This window comes from Phaethon aethereus (genome assembly GCF_964289735.1).
Source record: "Phaethon aethereus genome assembly, chromosome: 1".
Lineage (NCBI taxonomy): Eukaryota > Metazoa > Chordata > Aves > Phaethontiformes > Phaethontidae > Phaethon > Phaethon aethereus.
Window position 1 is genome coordinate 55964464 of NC_138575.1, and position 18422 is coordinate 55982885.

General features: G+C 46.4%; 1 protein-coding gene across 1 annotated transcript in view; it reads right to left on the reverse strand.

Annotated features, from left to right (window-relative positions):
• GRIN2B (glutamate ionotropic receptor NMDA type subunit 2B) overlaps positions 1-18422 on the reverse strand; it is a gene marked incomplete at its 5' end in the record, with an annotated part of 168268 nt that overhangs the window by 65000 nt on the left and 84846 nt on the right. Inside the window, one exon of the mRNA XM_082010807.1 lies at positions 10311-10425. Within this exon, the coding sequence (XP_081866933.1) occupies positions 10311-10425 (115 nt within the window). The remainder of the gene's footprint in view (positions 1-10310; positions 10426-18422) is intronic.

Sequence of the window (18422 nt, forward strand, 5' to 3'; positions counted from 1 at the left end):
AGCTTAAACAGGAGCAAGAAAAAGGCTGCCAAACAATCTTCCAGGCTTGGCATGGTGGGAGACATTGCAGAATGCAGCTAGCCCAGCAGAAAGAAATTAAATAAGCCTGGCAAACTGCTGACTCAGCAGAAGACAGCACAACCCCCAGCACATTTCAGAAATAAACCCAGGTCAGTAAATGCCAGAGCCTTTCGCAAGGAAGAAAGGCCAAAGGATAGTGACAGAAACTCAGGCACCACTACGAAGCAATGAAAGAGAGAGTGCCGGGATCTAAAGGCAGCCCGAAAAAATTACAGACTCGGGGAAAACACAGCTCAGGCAGAGGGAAAACAAATGACGCTGAACATATTGTATGCTCAAATCGATGACACTAAACGCATGCCAGAGTTCATGAGCAGTGAGAGTAACTCAAGCACACAGTAGTTCCAGTGATAACCACGGTTTTAACACTGAGATACCTTTGAAAAGCAGCAGAGAAGTTAACACATAACAGTGCAGAGAAACCCACAGGGGAAAAGACTGTCCTGGTCTAGTAAAAAATACTGACAAGATGCAGGTCAGCATCAAGCCAAGTCAACCATGCACAATCAGGATTCAAACCTAAAGCAAGGAGCATGTGAGAACCAAGCACAGAAACGCTGGCCAGAACCAACACCAGAGGAGAGAAACCAAGACAAAGACACAACAAACAAGCTATTCCTTACTGAAAAAAAGTCTGGGAAATTTTGTATTAAGAAAAATTATTTCAAATGCATTCAGATGCGAATGTGGCCAGACTGCTACTCCAGGAAAAGCAAACTGACAAAACCCTGGCAAAAAAAAAAAAAAAAAAAAACACGGGGGGAACAGGAAGAGAAAGAAAAACAAAACCAAAAGAAAAAGGCAAAAGAAAGAAAAACACAGGGTCCTATGAACATGCAGATGAGGGCACAGCAGCACCTCCCTCCTCTCAAGCCCCATGGAAGGAAAACAGAGCCTCCAGTTAATAACGTTCAGGAAATGTAAAAATAGGAAAAGCAAAGGATTCACAGGCCAAGCAAAGACGTTGTCGACATGAGACAGAGTCTCAAGCAAATGCAACCGAACAGATGAAAACACACCCTCAGGCACGTTCACTCACTGTGAGCCTCCTTCAGCAGACGCTATGCTAGCACTTTCTCCAGGCTCAGTTTGGTTGGCTGCTTCCTCTCTGCCCTCATCTCTCCCTGAATTTCAAATCTTAGAGCCACCCAAATTCCCATGCTTTCCTCATCTCTCTTTTCGTTGCATAGGCTGGCCATCAAAAGCAATGGGAAATAAATGCCTCTTCCAATGGCACTGGGGCAGCCTGTGTGGTTTCTGGCTGCCGGAGTCCCTGAAGTGATTTCCAGCATGTGGCTGGGGACAAAGCAGTGGAAAGTGAAGTTTGCTGTGCTGTGTATCCACCCGGTGTTACAGGACACACAACCTGCCTGGGCCACTCCTGAGCGAAGTACAGCTGAAGCAGTTACTGTTGGGCTGATAAATAGTCAGTTCACTCGTAAATGGACTTCAGGGAAAAAGTCATTCTTGTGCTTAGATTGAAATTAGAGAAGAGTTTTGGCCTGAAGAGGGGGCAGGGGAGAGGATTCTTAGAGTGCAGGCATATATCATTTAGACTTTCCACAAGACATCCTTTGCTTTAAAATGGCAATGCACAAAATGAAAGCTTTAGAAAATTTCATTCTCACATGACATTTTTATGTCAAAACTGATCTATGTTACAAAATGTTTTTACTACATTTAAATGACCTGAATTTCTTTCTTCAGGTCAAAAAAACATTTTGTGTGGACTCAAAAAGAAATATGAATTTGTTTTCATTCACCAAAAAATACAAAACAACAGCTATGTTTCTTTCTTCCATTTCTAACCAAATCAAACCCCCCTTCCTTTTCTTTTGAGGATTTTGTGGGCTGATCAGGGATGACAGGATGGATCCTTGATACTGTATTGTGATAGGAGTATTTAATTACTGTTACCCATGCTTGAAAGCTCATCTTCCCACAGCAGCTCAGCTGTCACCTGAATTAAGATATGGATGTTTATTGTCAACATGCTGGGATAACACATTCCCACAGTCAATGAAATGCTCATGATGAAAGGGACACAGCAACATCTGACATGCCATGGAAACCTCCAAGCTGGTGGCAAGCAGGAGGTTTTTTGACCAGAAGCAATGTGGCCCTGGCACTAGTGCAGCGTCCCTGCAATGAGAGGTGGTGCTGCATCGCAAGACGTAGCCTTACCACAGGTCTTTTTTGCCTCTCTGTAAAGTTAGGATTATCCTCTCAGATGTTAAGAAGACCAGCAATTTTCCAGCAGCACTGGGTATTTTTGAGTTGCTGCACCTTCCCAGCTGCAGCTCTCCAAGCATGCAAAAGCACTGCTTTTTCCCATCTGCCCTGCACGCTCTCGATGAGGCCCTCACAAGCTTGCACAAAGCCAGTTATAATTCTCCGCTGCCTATCAAAGCCTTCACAAGAGTTAGGCAGTTGGTGTGTAAAGCCTGCTGCCTACCATGCTGACTAATGTTGTCTGATTGTTCCCTTGTACTCCCCCGTTGGTCCATCTGTACCCATCTGCTGCCTTTTGTCTTCTAATTAAAGTGTAACCACTTTGGGGTAGGAGCTAGGAGCCACTTTTCTGGTTAGCATTCACACGGCTCCCTGCAGAGCAGAGTCCCAAGTCCGTAAGTGGGTGCTGGGTTCAGCTGTGATGATGCACAAAGGTGACAGCATGTACATGAGGCAAGGGGAACAGTGATCCCTCTCACAAATGTGACAGCATGTACATGAGGCAAGGGGAACAGTGATCCCTCTCACTGTGTGGCACGGGCGAGTCAGCTGGAAGAAAGCCCCAGACTAGAGCTCTCATCCAGAACGCAACCAAGGCAAGAGCAGTCTTCACCCGTGGCTGGGTGGTGGCACCACGTTTGTAGGCTGGGCACAGTCCCGAGGGTAGCCCTGTCCGAGGAGTCAGGTTGGCAACCTCAGTAGAGGTCAGAGGGCTACTATCACCCTCATCAGCTACACCAGCACAGAAATGGTAGGAGGCATTCTAACTACAGCCTGGGCTTAATAAAGATCTCCAGATTTTCCAATATCTGATTTGCATTAGAGGACAAGGTCTCTCTAAGAAGCTGTCATTGTTTCAATGTAAGAATTCCCTCTGGTAGCCAAGGAGTAGGGCCTGATGGAGAAGAGCCAGAATATTTTTCTGCAGGCTCATGAATCATACAAATACACTCCAAAATTCAAGCAAACAAAGTCAGGAACTGCTTCAGTGAGAGGCAAAGAGAGCAAACCGCTTATACTGACATGATATACGGTGGTTAGGAGGAGACACCCAGCTAGTGTCCTCTTTGGTCAAAGAGATGGACTATCTCATTATTGCAGGATGCAGTAATCTAATCTAATGGTCTGATACCATCAGTCAGCAAAGATACCATTTGATCAGCATGTCCACAAGATTTACGTAGGAGACTTTTTCAGAAAGATTGTTCTATTTATCGCCTGATAAGGGAAGCTTTGTGTGGCACTTGCATCTGCCCTTCTCCTTAGGAGTCAGTGTAAGATCAACATGGCCATAATTAGCCACAAATACATACAGTTACATCCTGGACAACTGTGAGAAGCCAGGCCAAATCCTGACAGTGGATGCAGCATAGGTGCACAACTAAAGCCATATGGTTGTCTGATTGAATCAGGGTCATCAACAGAGCCATCAGATGTGACCTAGATCAGGTATCTAAGGGACACTCACTTGGGAGTGGCGTATCCATAAAATATGTATTATTTGATGCAAATCTGTTATCTAATGAGAAGCAAGGGATTCAGGAAATTATGGTCTCTCAAAAGGAATGTCCAGAAAGAACACTTTACAAATGGGGGGGGGGGGGGGGGCGGAGAAATGCATTTACAGACTCCCATTCTAATTTCATCCATATGTGCTTAAATCCAGAATGGTTCTTCTGCCCTAAATGAAGATATATCCTTCTAAAAACTGGTTCTATGGGAACAGAATCAGTCACTAACTCTGAGTAAGTTTAAACAAACTCCTATGCCATTTCTCCTCAGGGACAATGAGTCATAAATCCCCATGTACAACAGGGAAATTAGCAAAACAAGACTGATTGGCAAAAACAATCCAATCTTTTCTCACCATAAAAGGAGCCGGTGGGATAAAAAACATTTCCTCTCTGAAGTCCCTGGACATGCTGTCAAGGTGCCAAAACTCTACACACAGAGCAGAATCTGACCAAAGGCAATAAATTCCACTCCAGGGATGCAAGCATACCTGTGCATGTATGTGTAAGTCATCAGAAAGGCTTGCTCAGGTGAGCACCAGACCACACAAGGAAGAAACTGTCTCAAACAATCTAGTCATCTTTCCAAAGGCAGGGGAGGAACTTCAGAGAAGATGCTTGGGTTTGTACGGCTTCAGATTTCACCTCACAACCTGACATTCTTGTTCCTCTCTTAAAGAACCTTCTTCAGAAAATTAATTAAATAAATAAATCTAAATTCTTCCTCCTGCTGGCAAACATAACAGGTACATGATTCATATTGGTACTTATGGAGTGGCCAGTACCACACAGACCCTTACTAAAAGCCAAGAACACTGATCAGATTTTCAGTCTTTTTCTCCCCTCCCCTGTTATTTCTGCCACTGGGACATTGAAGCACACAAAGAAGTGACAGCAAATATTTCTTTTAATACACAGAAAGACTTGAGACCAGGCCTGAAGGCTGCATCATTATCAAAAGCTACAGCCCCTTCAGTGTCTCTGTGGTGTTCATCAGCTCTCCAAAGCTGCAGACTGCAGGAGGTGACAAGTGCCTCCGTAAGGGCTTTTGTTTGCAGCCATCTACAATAGCCTTCCTGTGCCAACTGCCTGCTCAGACAAAAGGTGCATGGTAGAAGCTTGCAAAAATTATGTCCTCACTGGACCAGGCTTGAAGTTTTCGCTGATCAGCTTGTCCATAACCCAGTTTTTCTTTCCTATCAAATAAACGATCTCTTGTGAGACACTCTTCAGGTTCATCTTGTTCATCTAATCACAGAAATGTAGGCTGGCAGAGAACCACAAGAGATCACTTACTGAATCCACCAGTTCTGAGGCAGGCCAAGATAGATTTAGACCCCATGCTGCTGGATATTTTTCTATGTGTCGTCCAGCAAATGAGCCTCACCATGTCTCACCATGCTAACAATTAGATAGCTCCCTACACATCTAACCAAAATCTTTCTGCTTGAAAATTTAGCAAGTTTTCTTCTTCTTTCTGCTTAGTGTGGACATGAAAAGCAACTGAACATAATGTCTTTTTTTCAACAATGATTTACATGTCCGAAGCCTTCTCTTTTTCCCCTTTCTCTTTTTTTAGATAAAACAAACCTTGTTTTTCTACTTTTCTTTTCTAAATCCTTCTTTCCTTTCTGTAGCTCCTTCCCACATCCCAAGGGAACCTTTCCAAGCACAGATGGGCATGACACTGCTCTGTCCCAAGCAGGGGACAGCGTCACACAAGTTTGCTAACTCACCTTATGTGGACTACGATCGAGGCTGAATACACCTCTGGAAAGCCCATGCAGCAGAGAGTAGTGGGACCATTTTTCACCCTATTTCAGCATTAGGGAGTCCTGGAAGTCTACAGTCACTGAGGCAGCTGACAGCATGTCACCGCAAATGGCCCCATTCCCAGGGACCATTAATGTGTGCAGTGGTGTAGGGGAACAGGCTAAGAGCAGCCTGCCCGCGAATTTGTAATCACGGCCACACCGATGGCTAGAGGAAGCAGAACAGATGCTAATTGATTTTCAACAGTTCAAAAGTCAAACACTGATAATTACAGGAGCAGCAGCAGGCAAACATTTTATCTGCTGAGGGAGGTGAGAGTTGATAGGGGCAGAGGATTAGCACATGCAGCAGGGAGAGTGAATCTTTCAACATAAGTTTCCCATCATCTTTCCTCCTCTAAGATGGCTTGTAGTGGCACCCTGACCAAACCCATCACCTGGGGCTTTGGTCGTCCAGCCAGGAGCAGGAATTATTGCAGCATGTGTGGTAAGAGATGCCCCAGGGAGCCTGCAACCAAAGGGCTCTGTGGGGTGGCACGAGAGGTTACTGTCATGAGCTGCGTGGAAAGGTGCTCTGAATTCCCAGTGACTCACCTAAGGGAAGAGGCAGAGAAGCATCAGCAGAAGGGAGAGGCTGAGAACAACCTAGTGATAGAATTAATGCAAAACTCACTAGAAATTGAAGAAATTAAAGAGAAAGATTCCCAAAGAGGGCCTCAGAGATAGTAACATTTGTGTCATCCCCAGGTTTGCTGGGGGAAAGTGAGGCAGCAGACAGGAGGAGCTGGGAGCTAATGGGACAGGACTGCTGTGCCCTGCCTCAGCAGGGAACGTGGACGTGAACAAGTGCTGGAGAGACGTGCTTGCCAGCTCTCACAAAGCGATCGTGAACCCAGAAATAAGTCCTCATGATATGTGCGATGATAGCAGAGCAGAGGAGAAGGGCAATCAGTAAAGCAAAGAAAAAGCCTGGGTAAAAACTCATCCCACACAAAACATCACAACCCACAGACACAAAACCTAGTGTACCACCGATCCTTGTCTCACCTTGCGAGACCTCTGACCACAGCTTATCACTGCATTGAGGCAGGGCCCTTCATGGGACGTAAGGGTGGACCTCCTTCACCACCTCCATCTACATACCTGCCCCTCTATGACACAATAGGGGGATCTGGGCACCCGAAACACACCTAGGCTGACTGGCCAGTGAAGTAAAGAGCTCTACTAACTAGCTAATTAAAAGGTAGTGAGGAAAGGCATGTAGCCTTCTGCCCCTAAGGAGCACAGAACAGAGAAGTGAATGAAATGCAGCACATTTGCTTATCACAAAAGGAATCATTACTCTTGGCTACAAGAGCAGAGCTCAGATTACTGCCCCTTTCCAGAAACTGGTTGCTCTACATGCTCTTTGATGACTGTCAGCCCTATGAGGCTTCAGTCTGTCTGAAGGATGCAGGAGGAGATTTATCATCATCAGTCTGGGGACAGTTGTAGCTCTTCTGGAAAATTAATTCCTGTTCTGAAATAACTGGTGAGGTTTTGAAGATATTTCTTCCCAAATTGGGATGAAAAAATCAAAATCACAAAAAATTTCACAGACCTGAAAACCTGAAACAGTTCAGTCCCTGTCTGCATCTTTGCTGCGCAGAAAGTGGAAGGCTTCACACCTGTTTTAAAACATTTCTTTATATATATATACACCCCATGAGATGTAGTCCTCACAATCTGTTTGCCATCTTTCAAGAATCAACTGCACCAAGCTGTACAGAGCAGCAAACTGTGTCACTAAATCCAGAGGAGAGTAATAAAAATGATCAGAAGACTAGAAAACATGACCCACCAAGAGAGAATGAACAAATTCTTGTTTAATCTACAGCAGAGATGACTGGGAGACAACTTGATAGAAGCCTTCAAACATACACAGGGAAGATAAAAAGAGGAAAAGAATAAACAATTCTCTATGTCCACTAGGGAGATGCCAAGCAGTAATGGGCTTAAACTGCAGTCAGGGAAATCTAGGTTAGACATTAGAAAAACTTTCCAGAGTAAGGAGAAAGAAGCCATGGAAGAGAGTGCCTCAGGATTTCATGGAGTTTCTAGCATCTAAGGACTCTCAGAACAGGTGAGACAAACATCTGTCTGGAATAATTTCATTCTAGTTGATCCGTCTCTTGGGCAAAGGGAAGGGACTAAATGACCTCTTGATGTTCCTTCCAGGCACAGCATCTGATTATGGATAAAAGTGTGCAGCAATGTAATTAAAGACTGAGCTATAGTGAACACAGACAAGTGGACTGAATCAGTGTTTCCCATGGAGCCTTTCATCTCTCGTCTCCTCCTGCCCGAGTGTTTGACTTGGAAGCTCTCCTGCTCTTTGCGCAGTTTCTTCTATATATTGCCTAGATGTTGCCAGGACAAAGCACCTTGCTAATTTAGCAAAAATTAGTGAGAGTTTGGATGATTTTACACTGCAAAGCAATGCACTTACAAAGGTATTGGGATTGTGTGCTAGTAATATATGAATAATTTATGGCTTGTATTGTGGCATTGCCTGGGAGCTGCTGTTAACGGGCAGCACTCTGCTTTGCCTGACTCTCTGCAAACACGGAACAAAATTATGACCTTTGCCACAAAGAGCTCTGCTTCACCCTTGTATTTTAATGTTTGCATTTCTGCTGAATGGAGAAAACTAAGAAAAAGAGTATGAGTTTTCAGGTGTGAAAGGTGTTTGTCTGTGATCAGAGTATGCTGGAGGTGACTTCTGTGTTTTCGAGGAAGAACCTGCCAGTATAAAATCCAAACAGCTCGGAGTTTCATTATAATAATCTGATCTTCCCACTGAGCAAGACACCCACTTCAAGGTAAAACATTTGTGTTCAGGAAGCACTATGGGCTTTTCATACCACTAATACCATACTTCATCATAGTCTCATTTCAGTCCAGCCTCAGCTCCTATGAAATGAAAAACTGGTCTGGTTTAATGGACACCAAGTAGTCCCCACAGAAGCAAGGCTCAGGCAGGTCCCAGGTCTAACCCCAACACTCCAGCTCACCATCATCCCTTCCACTAATTATCTGGTTCATCTGAGAGACCACAGATATGCTCTCAGAGACTGATCAGCCCCTCTTACCACTCATGGAAGTCCCCCAAGATCTTACTGAGGGTGCAACAGGGTAATTAATGTGACAAGCAGAATCAAAACAGGACTGCATTTAATTGTGCCTCCCCAGAGCCTGCAAAGCATTCCAGCAACAGATTCCCCACAGCCAGCCCTGCTAACAATCCCTAGCAGGATTCATGCTGCTACTGCCTCTTTTTCCTGCTCTGACGATTGACTTCTCTGTGAGAACAGATTTGGTGCCAGCTAGGAACAAATCCTCCTGGACTTTGCCTGGTGGGCTTTAGTGAAGTTGTGTGATGGACAGAGCCTGACACGAGGTCTCTGCAGCCTCTGCCTTGCTTGCCCACTCCCTGTTCAGTATCCAGCCAGCCTGCCTCCAGACACATCCAAGAGTTGTCCACACATGCTGATGCCATACCACACGTTTCCTCACACTCCTCTCCCACTGAGACCTCTGCTGACTCTCCCAGACCATGCACTCTCATCTGGTCTGCACAGTGCCAAGACCATGAGGTAGACAGGTCTTCCTGGAAACCAGGCACAAACTCCTGCAACTACTGAGAGACCTTAGTGCCTCCCAGGAACTAATGCAATGGCTCTTCTGCCTCCTTCAAAAGTTGTTCCTCCAGCCCTTTTCTGAATGCACTTCTGACAGCTCCCTATTTCATTCTCATTTCCCCATGAATTTCTTGCTGGCTTTGGCCCTGCAGGCCACTTGCAAGTCCATGCAGAGAGCAAGCAGCCAAGGAGAGGCGGCTTTCTATGCCTGGTAGGGCAAAGGGGCATTTTTCTAAGCCACACACATGATCACATCCACACCAAGCTCTGCTTCATATCTATTGAGTGCTCTGCTGAATATCCTTGCTTTCACTCTGACTTCTCACCCCCATACCTTTTTTATATTTTATTTTCTTAGCCCTCAAACTACCCCCTCTACTTCAATTCAAACCCTTTGGGAATTTGTTCTGAGCCTGGGCCACTGACATTTATGTGGGAGGTGAAATGAACCAAAGCTTTGCACTAAAACAAATCCACACCATTTCTAAAATGGTGCTGTGGGTTACATGCAAATTATTCAGAAATATGCAAATTCGGATCTTTGAACAAAACTTGATATGATTTCATGTACACATCGTACTTAATGCACCATCCCATTGCAAATGACACTGGCCAGATATATCAAGCACAGTTAACACTGGCATTTATTACTAAGTGTGGCTGTAGCTCAATCACAGTCATTTAGCATACAGAAATTCGCTGCCTCCAAGCCATGCAGAGAAATATTTTCTGTCTCTGCCATTGAAACCCATGGCACAGAGGAGGCCTCTTCTCTGAAAGGCAGGAAAACTTATGTTTAGAGGTTACAGAAGGGAAGCTGATGAATTTTTTATGCACACTAATGGAAGAATGTAATGGCATCCTGCATGGAGAAGACAGCAGCCTGGGTATTGGAGATACCAGCGGCCCAGGATGCAAGCAGGAGACTGCCAGCCCTTGATAAGAAGTACAGAAAGGTGGGGGGGATTATTTGCCTGGAGCCCTCCTCCATCCTCCTCCCTGACGCAGTTTGAGAATTACCAAACATGTCCTACCCTTTCCCACTTCCTCTCCTTGGTCAGAAGGATGATCACCAGCTTGGGATGCATCTGGTATCCGTCTTCACTGAATGACAAATTCCTGCCTTCAAAGGTGACATTGATCAGGTACCTGAAGGAGAGAGAAAAGAGCAAGGAGAGTGTTAACGTTTGGGAACCGAACCCAAAATGGAAGCCTGCTTCCCCCGGGCAGCTCACAGCAGGACGGTAGGAGCTCAGTGCAAAGAGTGGAAATTCTAAGAGGAAGCGGGTAGGAGAAACAGGACAAGTACTCCAGCAATTGGTACAGTCAGGCAAGGCAAGGCAATTGCCTCTGTTTTGTGACTGGGATAGGGAAGCGATGTCTCTCCCAAGGGGATTTCACCTGCCATTTGAGGACAGCGATGGCCTACAGGTGAAGCCTCCCCCCAGCCCAAACGTCGAGGCAACAATAATGGAAGCCGCAGAGAGCAGAGTAAGGAGCTGTGCACCTGAGAGAAGCTCCATCCCCATCAGAGCCAGCACGCCTCGCGGGACCCAAAGCAATCATCTGAAGCAGCTTAGGAACAGGGACAGTGGATATTGAAATAGCCCAGTGAAAGTCCTTATCCCTAGGGACGGAGTCATGCCTTAGACCCGGCAAGATCAAACTAAAGGGTGATCAGCCCTGCAAATCCCCGCAGCCAACATTAATGATTCTCTTTGTCTGGAAAGGCCCCGTCAATTCTGCACAAGGCAACCCCCTCTGGGGCATCTCATGTCAGCTGTACAAATGGACTATTAAACAGTCCGGGCTTCAGTCTTATTTATCCTAAGGCCTCTTCACTCAGCTCTGGCAGCGGGGAAGACCTTTAAGTGGACCGAGATTACAGCTACACTCATTTCAAGGCCTTTGCTGCATCATGAGAGCATGTTAAAGTGGTGTTGCTGTAAATGAGAATCAGGTCTACTGTTTTCTTAACTGTCAGACCATCCAGAATGACACTGTGGTGAAGAGGAGGGGGCAAATACACATTTCACAGTTCAGTGGCTTATATGACATCTCCGCGGCACTCCCCTGTTCATATATTTCACTTCAGTTCACAATCCTGTTGCATGAAGTAGATTTTGCCTTTATACACCTGCTTTCTCACCAGTAGCATCACGTCACTGTGAGAGGCAGAGGTGACCAAGCTGCCTGCAGGGCTAGCCCCAGGACTCTGCCCTCCCATGCTTTGCCCAGTTCTATAAATTACACAAGCAATATTTCCATTACAGACATGAGAGGTTCTTCTGCTCTATTACACCATGACACCGGGAAACATTTCCTGATATTCAGCTTCAGTTTGTTGCTTCCGAACTTGATTTGAACCAATTTCAAGAAAAAAAGAAAAAAAAAAAAATCTGTTCTTTCAGTGGGTTCCCACTTTCCCACTATCCGCACACAGAGAACTCCCTACTAATTTAATAAAAGCATTGGTAACAGGGAAACTTCTTCAAACAAATAAAAAAGCAGGTAATGATTTTAGCTTCTTCCTTTTCCCAAACTTTTCTGTCCTAACTCCATTAATCAACAAAACTCATCTACTAACTCCCCACTACCAAGTGCAATCAGCAATCATGTTTACTTCTAAAGGAAATGCTATACTTGCTCCATGTTGTGACCTTCAGGGGACATACACAGCATAGGAAACACAGCCATAAGGGAGCCCAGCGTGAAACATTTGCGACAGGATGTCTTTCAAAGGCAGACTATTCGTTCTTTTCCAAAAGCTGGACCCATTCAGCACCCAAACACTGAGAGAACCCCAAAACATCAGCCACATGGAAAATCTTAACCACACGATTGTTTGTAATGGTGTAAAACATCCCACGTCAGGACCACACATGCTTTTTTTCTGGCATTTCCCTCCCATCCGTTTGCATTACTCTGGTACTGAGGAATGCTAGGCACAGACCATCGCTGGCTATGTGCAGCCTACCAGACCTACATAAGGCTCTGGTGGTAGGAAAGACCTTCCAGTGTACCAAGATTACAGCTAGACCCATTTCATTACTTGTCTGCACTGGCCACCAGAGTAAAGACAAAGCAAGGCTCGAAGAAGATGAGGATGCTGTTAGCCTGATGGGAGCTGCAGTTTTATATGTCAGTAGTTAGAAAGCAGTGCCAATATCTAATTAAACAAACAGCAATATTAAACAGTTCTCAGCCCGCTTTCCCTTCCCACCCAAGAACGATGCCACTATAGGAGTCTCCCTTGCACAGCCTGACAAGAAGAGTTCACAGAAAGCAGCAACAGATATGACACAAGAGGGTGTCATTTCTGTTCGTTTTCCACCAGAAAGATTAAAACCACTAATAATAATCAAGGAGGGATCATCAGCGACTCCAATCCTTGGAGCTGCCTTGAGATTTACACTTAAAGCGGCACTAAAATCCCTTGCTTCGCACCTTAATGACTGAAATTAGTCTCCAAATTTGGCACAATAACTCTTCAGAGGGTTTTCTCTCGAACCCATTAGCAACACGTTTACAAAAGTTTGCAGGAGGAGTGCAGAAGCAGCGGCTCCCTCCGCAGCTTTCCCCGCACTCCTGTGGCTCGCTGGGTCCCGTCACTGAGGCGGGGATGCAGGGCGAGAGGGGCACACGGGGAGCTGCGGGGCTTGCTCGGGTGCGCCGAGCAAGGGGACACCCGCACGACAAAAGCACCAGGGCTTGAAGGGCTCCCCGGCAGGCCAAATCGGCGGCGTGCTGCCAGGCAGCCGCACTCGAGCGGCTCTGCCCTCCATCACTGCCGCAGCAAGAGTCGTCCCCTTCGGCAGCAGCGCTGCCCTGGCACAGCAGCACCGCTGCTGCCGTGCTCTGGCCGGGGGGATTTGTCTCCTCCCTACAGCCCACGCACACTCCAGTCCCCAAACAGGCGGCCGGGGGGCTGGGACACCCTGGCACATCTGCACTGAGCCCCGACCTGAACAGGAGCGCGGCACGAGGGCAGCAGGCTGTGCGCGCAGGCGGGGTAGCCCAAGGTGAAACTGTGCCTGTAAAGGGCTTAATCCATGATCCCCTGGATGTTTTGGTCTCCAAGACGGGGGGAGAAAGAGAAAAGGGGTGTGGGGGGCAGACAGGGGCGATTTAATTTAATTTGCCAGAAACACGTTTCAGCGAGGAATTTTGCTTGTCTGGGTATTTCTGAAGCGGCTCGATACAAGCGCAGAAGGGTCGAGCTCTTTGCCAGCCTGGTGGAGATGCAGCGGCTGCAATGCTCAAACTTAGCCGGGTGGGAGCAAAACACACGCGACACTGTGGAAACACTCTGACATTGTGATCCCTGTGGTATGGACGAGCAGGCAGGAATAAAGAAGGAAGGGACATGTCCTTGGGCACTGTCCTGGTTTCAGCTGGGATAGAGTTGGTTTTTCTTCCCGATAGCTGGTATAGTGCTGTGTTTTGGATTTGTTATGAGAATAATGTTGATAAAACACTAATGTTTTTAGTTGTTGCTAAGTAGTTGTAGTGTTTGTACTAACTCAGGGACTTTTCAGCTTCCCATGCTCTGCCCGCAGGGAGGTGCACAAGAAGCTGGGAGCGGGCACAGCCAGGACAGCTGACCCAGCCTGGCCAAAGGGATATTCCATACCATATAACGCCAGGCTCAGTACATCAACTGGACTTGGCCGGGGGGTGGGAATCACTGCTGGGGTACATTGCTTACCAGGTGGTGAGCAATTGCTGCATTGCATATCACTTGTTCTTGTACATTCCTTTATCAGCAATATTATTATTATTGTTATCATTGTTGTTTCCTCTTCTTTTGCTGTCCTATTAAGCTGGTTTTATCTCAACCCACAAGTGTTTTTCCCAATTCTGTCCCCTGTCCCACCCCGGGAGGACGAGGTGAGCAAATGGCTGCGTGGTGCTTAGCTGCTGGCTGGGGTTAAACCACGGCAGGCACAAAGCAAATCAGGCTTGGGGGGACCCGACTCCCCATCCTGTGCTCTGGCCATTAGGTAATATCACCGGCCCTAGATGTGAGGTTGTCAGCCCTGCAAGCTAATGGAAAGTGTTTCAAAGGCTGGTTGGCTTAGGAAATAGAGCATTAAAACCACATCAGATGGCCAATTTAGGACCAGCAGAGAGATGATGACATTTTAAATGGTTTCAGCCAGTGATGGAGAAAGCCTGGAGAGGCAAATGTGGCAGGCGGAGGGGGCTTGGGGGGAGACAGGGAAGGTGTTAACAAAATTTTTCTCTGCCTAGAGACAGCTCTGAAGGAGATGCATTTGAAATCAGCACTAACCACTCCTGCCTACAGTGCCTTGCCGGGAATCAGCTCCTCCTGAACCTGTTGACTGGGTGGGCAAATTTGGACATTGCCTCGGTTCAGTCTATCGCACTCCCCACCTCACACGTGTGCACACACACGCACAGTGCCCCGTGCCCTGTCAGTGCTTGTTACGCTCCAATGAGACAAGCAGGCTCTCTGAAACGGCATGATTATCCTGGCATCGACTGCTCCCCTGAATAAGGCAGGCCATATAAATGAAACAGCCTCTCCACCATCAGCGTTTGGGAGTTATCTCAACAGTCCAGCACACAAGGGAAAAACAGGATGTAGGTGGAGGCTGGGTAAAGAAAGGCTATGGGATACCTCTGCCAGAGATGATTTGCAGGGTAAAAGGCAGGTGGAGTGTGATGCAGGATGAGGGGATGGGGATGCAGACCATTATCAGACTCTTTGGAAGCTCACTGTAACGTGAAACACTGAGGCCAAACATGACAGCAGCGAGGTGAAGGCAATGAAAGGCCTTTACCCTGTGGAATCTGCATGGTGAAATAGCCTTCTTTTTTTCCCACTAGAAACAGCATTAAAATCCCACCAGCCAGAGGTACCAGGGACAGGCATAGCTGCTTGCCCAGACCCACTTCATGGCCAGGAAAGAGCAAAGTCGAGCGCGTTACTGCATTTCAGCACAAGTGCCTGCAGCTCCAAACCATGTTCCCTCTCCCAGCACCAGCAAGACCCACCCAGCCTAGGTTGATGCAAACAGCCCTGGCATCAGTCATGCCCTGCAGCAGTCATGCCCCCCATGCCTGCTCCTGGATGAGGATGGACAGAACAGTGGGTGGACTCAAAGGACAGGGAAAAGGGAGTTTAGGACCAGTGTATTTATCTACAAATGGGAGTTCTGACCTTCAGGTGGCAAGTGATTGACAAATAAAGATTTAACCAGCAACTAACTATGCTGTTCATAGCTTCTGCTCTCGTCTGAGAGACCGAAATAGTGTACATTTTTCTTAACGAGAAAACTGCAACTGATTCCTTTGACTTCTGATTTAAACCTCCATTCTCCAAAGCCACGGAAAGCTTAAAATAATACAGATATTTTTTCTCCATACCATTGCTCGACATTTCCATGGCTGCCTCTGCCTCAGAGGACAGCCTATACATGCACAACAGCCATTCAGACCCAGCTGTGAGTGCGTGAGGTCTCTTGAGATAAGGCAGTCTCCACAGGATATCAAACCCAATTGCTCACCCCCAAAAAAGTGAGGATGGGCTCCGCCTGGGCTTCATCAAACTTCCCGGTGGCTGGTACTGACCCCGGCGGAGCCTTTCAGCAGCTCTCCCATGGCTCACTGCCCTGCGCTGCCTCAGCCTCCTGCCCTGCCTCCCGCTGCTGCCGTTGCGGTGCCAGTGGCTTGTGGAGTTGGGGAAGGCAGGCACATCTGGCTGCGTCTGCGTAACATCTGTCCGGTGTCAGGTACGATTTACAGCGAAAGGATTCCACGAGAAGGACACGAGTGCAGCTGATTTTACATAACAAGGGGCACGGGCTCTGTTCTTTCTGTTACCATGAAGAACAAAACCAAAACAAGATAGGACAAACAATAGAAGCAACCATTGACTAGGAAAACTAAATCTCAAAGGAACGGTATCTCAGTCTTCTGCATTTGCTCCTTTCACTGTCAGTCTTACCACTGAATCTGGGGAAGTACACTGCAAGAAAGACAGCAAGTGTAGAAAAGAGACCAACCAAATTCCAAACTGTGCAGGCATCCCGCACAAGAAAATCTGCCCAGGCTACAGCCATTTTATACCACGGGGAGCCAACCTGACCAGCAGGCTTAGCGAAACACCCAGAGCTCGAGACTGTTTTCATTAAGCAAAGGGGTTAGGAGAGTATCTAGATGAGGAAATATCCCTCAGGCTACAAGATAACAGAGATAAGAGATTAATTTGGTTTCTCCCTGCTGTCCACACTTTTTTAAAAGACAAGAGGGCAGATACTGGGCTGGAATAAATAGGTGGTATTCAGCTGAAATCTATAGAGTGATACTGTTTGATCTGCTGAGATTCTGGCCCCTCACCTCTCGGAAGATGAACTTCCTTGGTGTTTGACCCTGACCTGTGAAATATCCATTTCTGGTGGAAGACAAATTTCTACTGATCTGTCCTTGCTGTTTCTCTATCATATTCAGCAAAGTTTTTTTGAAAACAATGTACGTGTGTGCTGAGGCTTCCAAGTGACAGCTCCTATATATGGTCGAAGGACAAATCTTTTCCATCACTCCCTCTCTTAATCATAAAAAAAAGGTACTTCCACTTTATTTCCCATTTCTCCTATTTATCTACCATGAATTTGTCATTTCAGAAAGACTCTGAGCTGACAGTTCCTGGGGACTGAGAATATATCTACCCTTAGAGTATGCAGGGAGCCAGAGCAATGGCAGGGCTGCTTTCCTACATGCATTGCTTGATCCTAATGAGACGGGACCATTCCTGAGAACAAGCAGCGAAGCTCACTTTCCACAGCGTGTGCAGTCCCCAGCCTCCCTCCTGAAAATGTGAGAAGAAACTCAAGCACTGCAGCACCAGGTTTTGCAGCACACAAAGATGTCTGTCAGGGAGTGGATAGAAGGGGGGACTCATCGCGCGGGGTCACCGAATTACCCCACAACAGGTACGTGGGGTCAGCTCCAACCTGGGGCAGTAATGGCACCTAGGTGAAAGGCGGCTTCTCCAACTGCTTAGCGAGCTCCAGAGTTTCCACGATAACTTTTTCTTGCATGTACCTAATACCATCTAGGACCTGATCTCCATTTGCTTTTCATCCTATGCAGTCATTGGCTTTGACAGAAAGGGGGAAAGAGGTGCTGCCATTCAGATCTGGTGGCATTTTGCACTCCCTTTTGCCAGGGTGCTGCTGGCAGTACCAAGGCCAGACTGAGAGCACTAGGTCACTTGGAGGAAACACAGGTATATATTAGGACGAGGTGACCCTTTATGGAAAAAAGGGCAGGATAAATCTTCATTTTGCCCCATCTGCTATGTCCGTCACAGCAGTATCTTGAAAACCCAACCAAAGCCAAATTTTTCTCATACACACCCTGACTGACCTATTTTCACAAATGCCAGAGCCGGGAAAAATTACCTACCAAAACCACTTTTTTAAATGGGAAAGGGGGATAAGAACTTGGCAACAACATTTTCTCATGAGGGGGTGAACATTTTGTCAGAAAGGAAGAACGATAAGATCTGAAAACTGTAATGACATTGGACAGAAAATGAACCTTCTGGCACAGTCATGCTCCCACACAGTCTGGTCTGTTGTGTGACACCTTCTGCCCTTTCTTTTACGGACAAGAGCCCCAGTTAAAATACATCTGTATTGTACCACCCTGAAAGAGTCCGACGAGGAACAGCGGAAGGGATATCATTGGAGATTTAGTCCATCCAAGTTTCATGAAGGAGAAGGAGGAATATAAAATCCCCATGCTCCTAATCACAAGAGGCAGCAAATAGAATTTCCATGTCAAAATATTCCATTTTAAACACCAAATATTTGTTTTACAACTTTTCTCCAAAAATTATCTTTTTTGCTGAGAAAATGACACAGTCCTAAGTAGCTTGAGAATATACCTCTGCACCTTCTGGCCTCACTGGGAATAGAACAGACAAGGAAAAGTGTTTTAAGAACATACTCTTGTTAAAGCTGGAAATATCTATGAATCTCATAGGAAATCAGTCCATTCTCAGAATTCTTTTTTTAATCCAAAAGCTCTGATAAAAACAAATGCACTTCTGAATTGACTCTCCAAACCTTTAAGTAATAGGAAATAGCTAATAGAAAAATAGCTTTAAGTTTAGA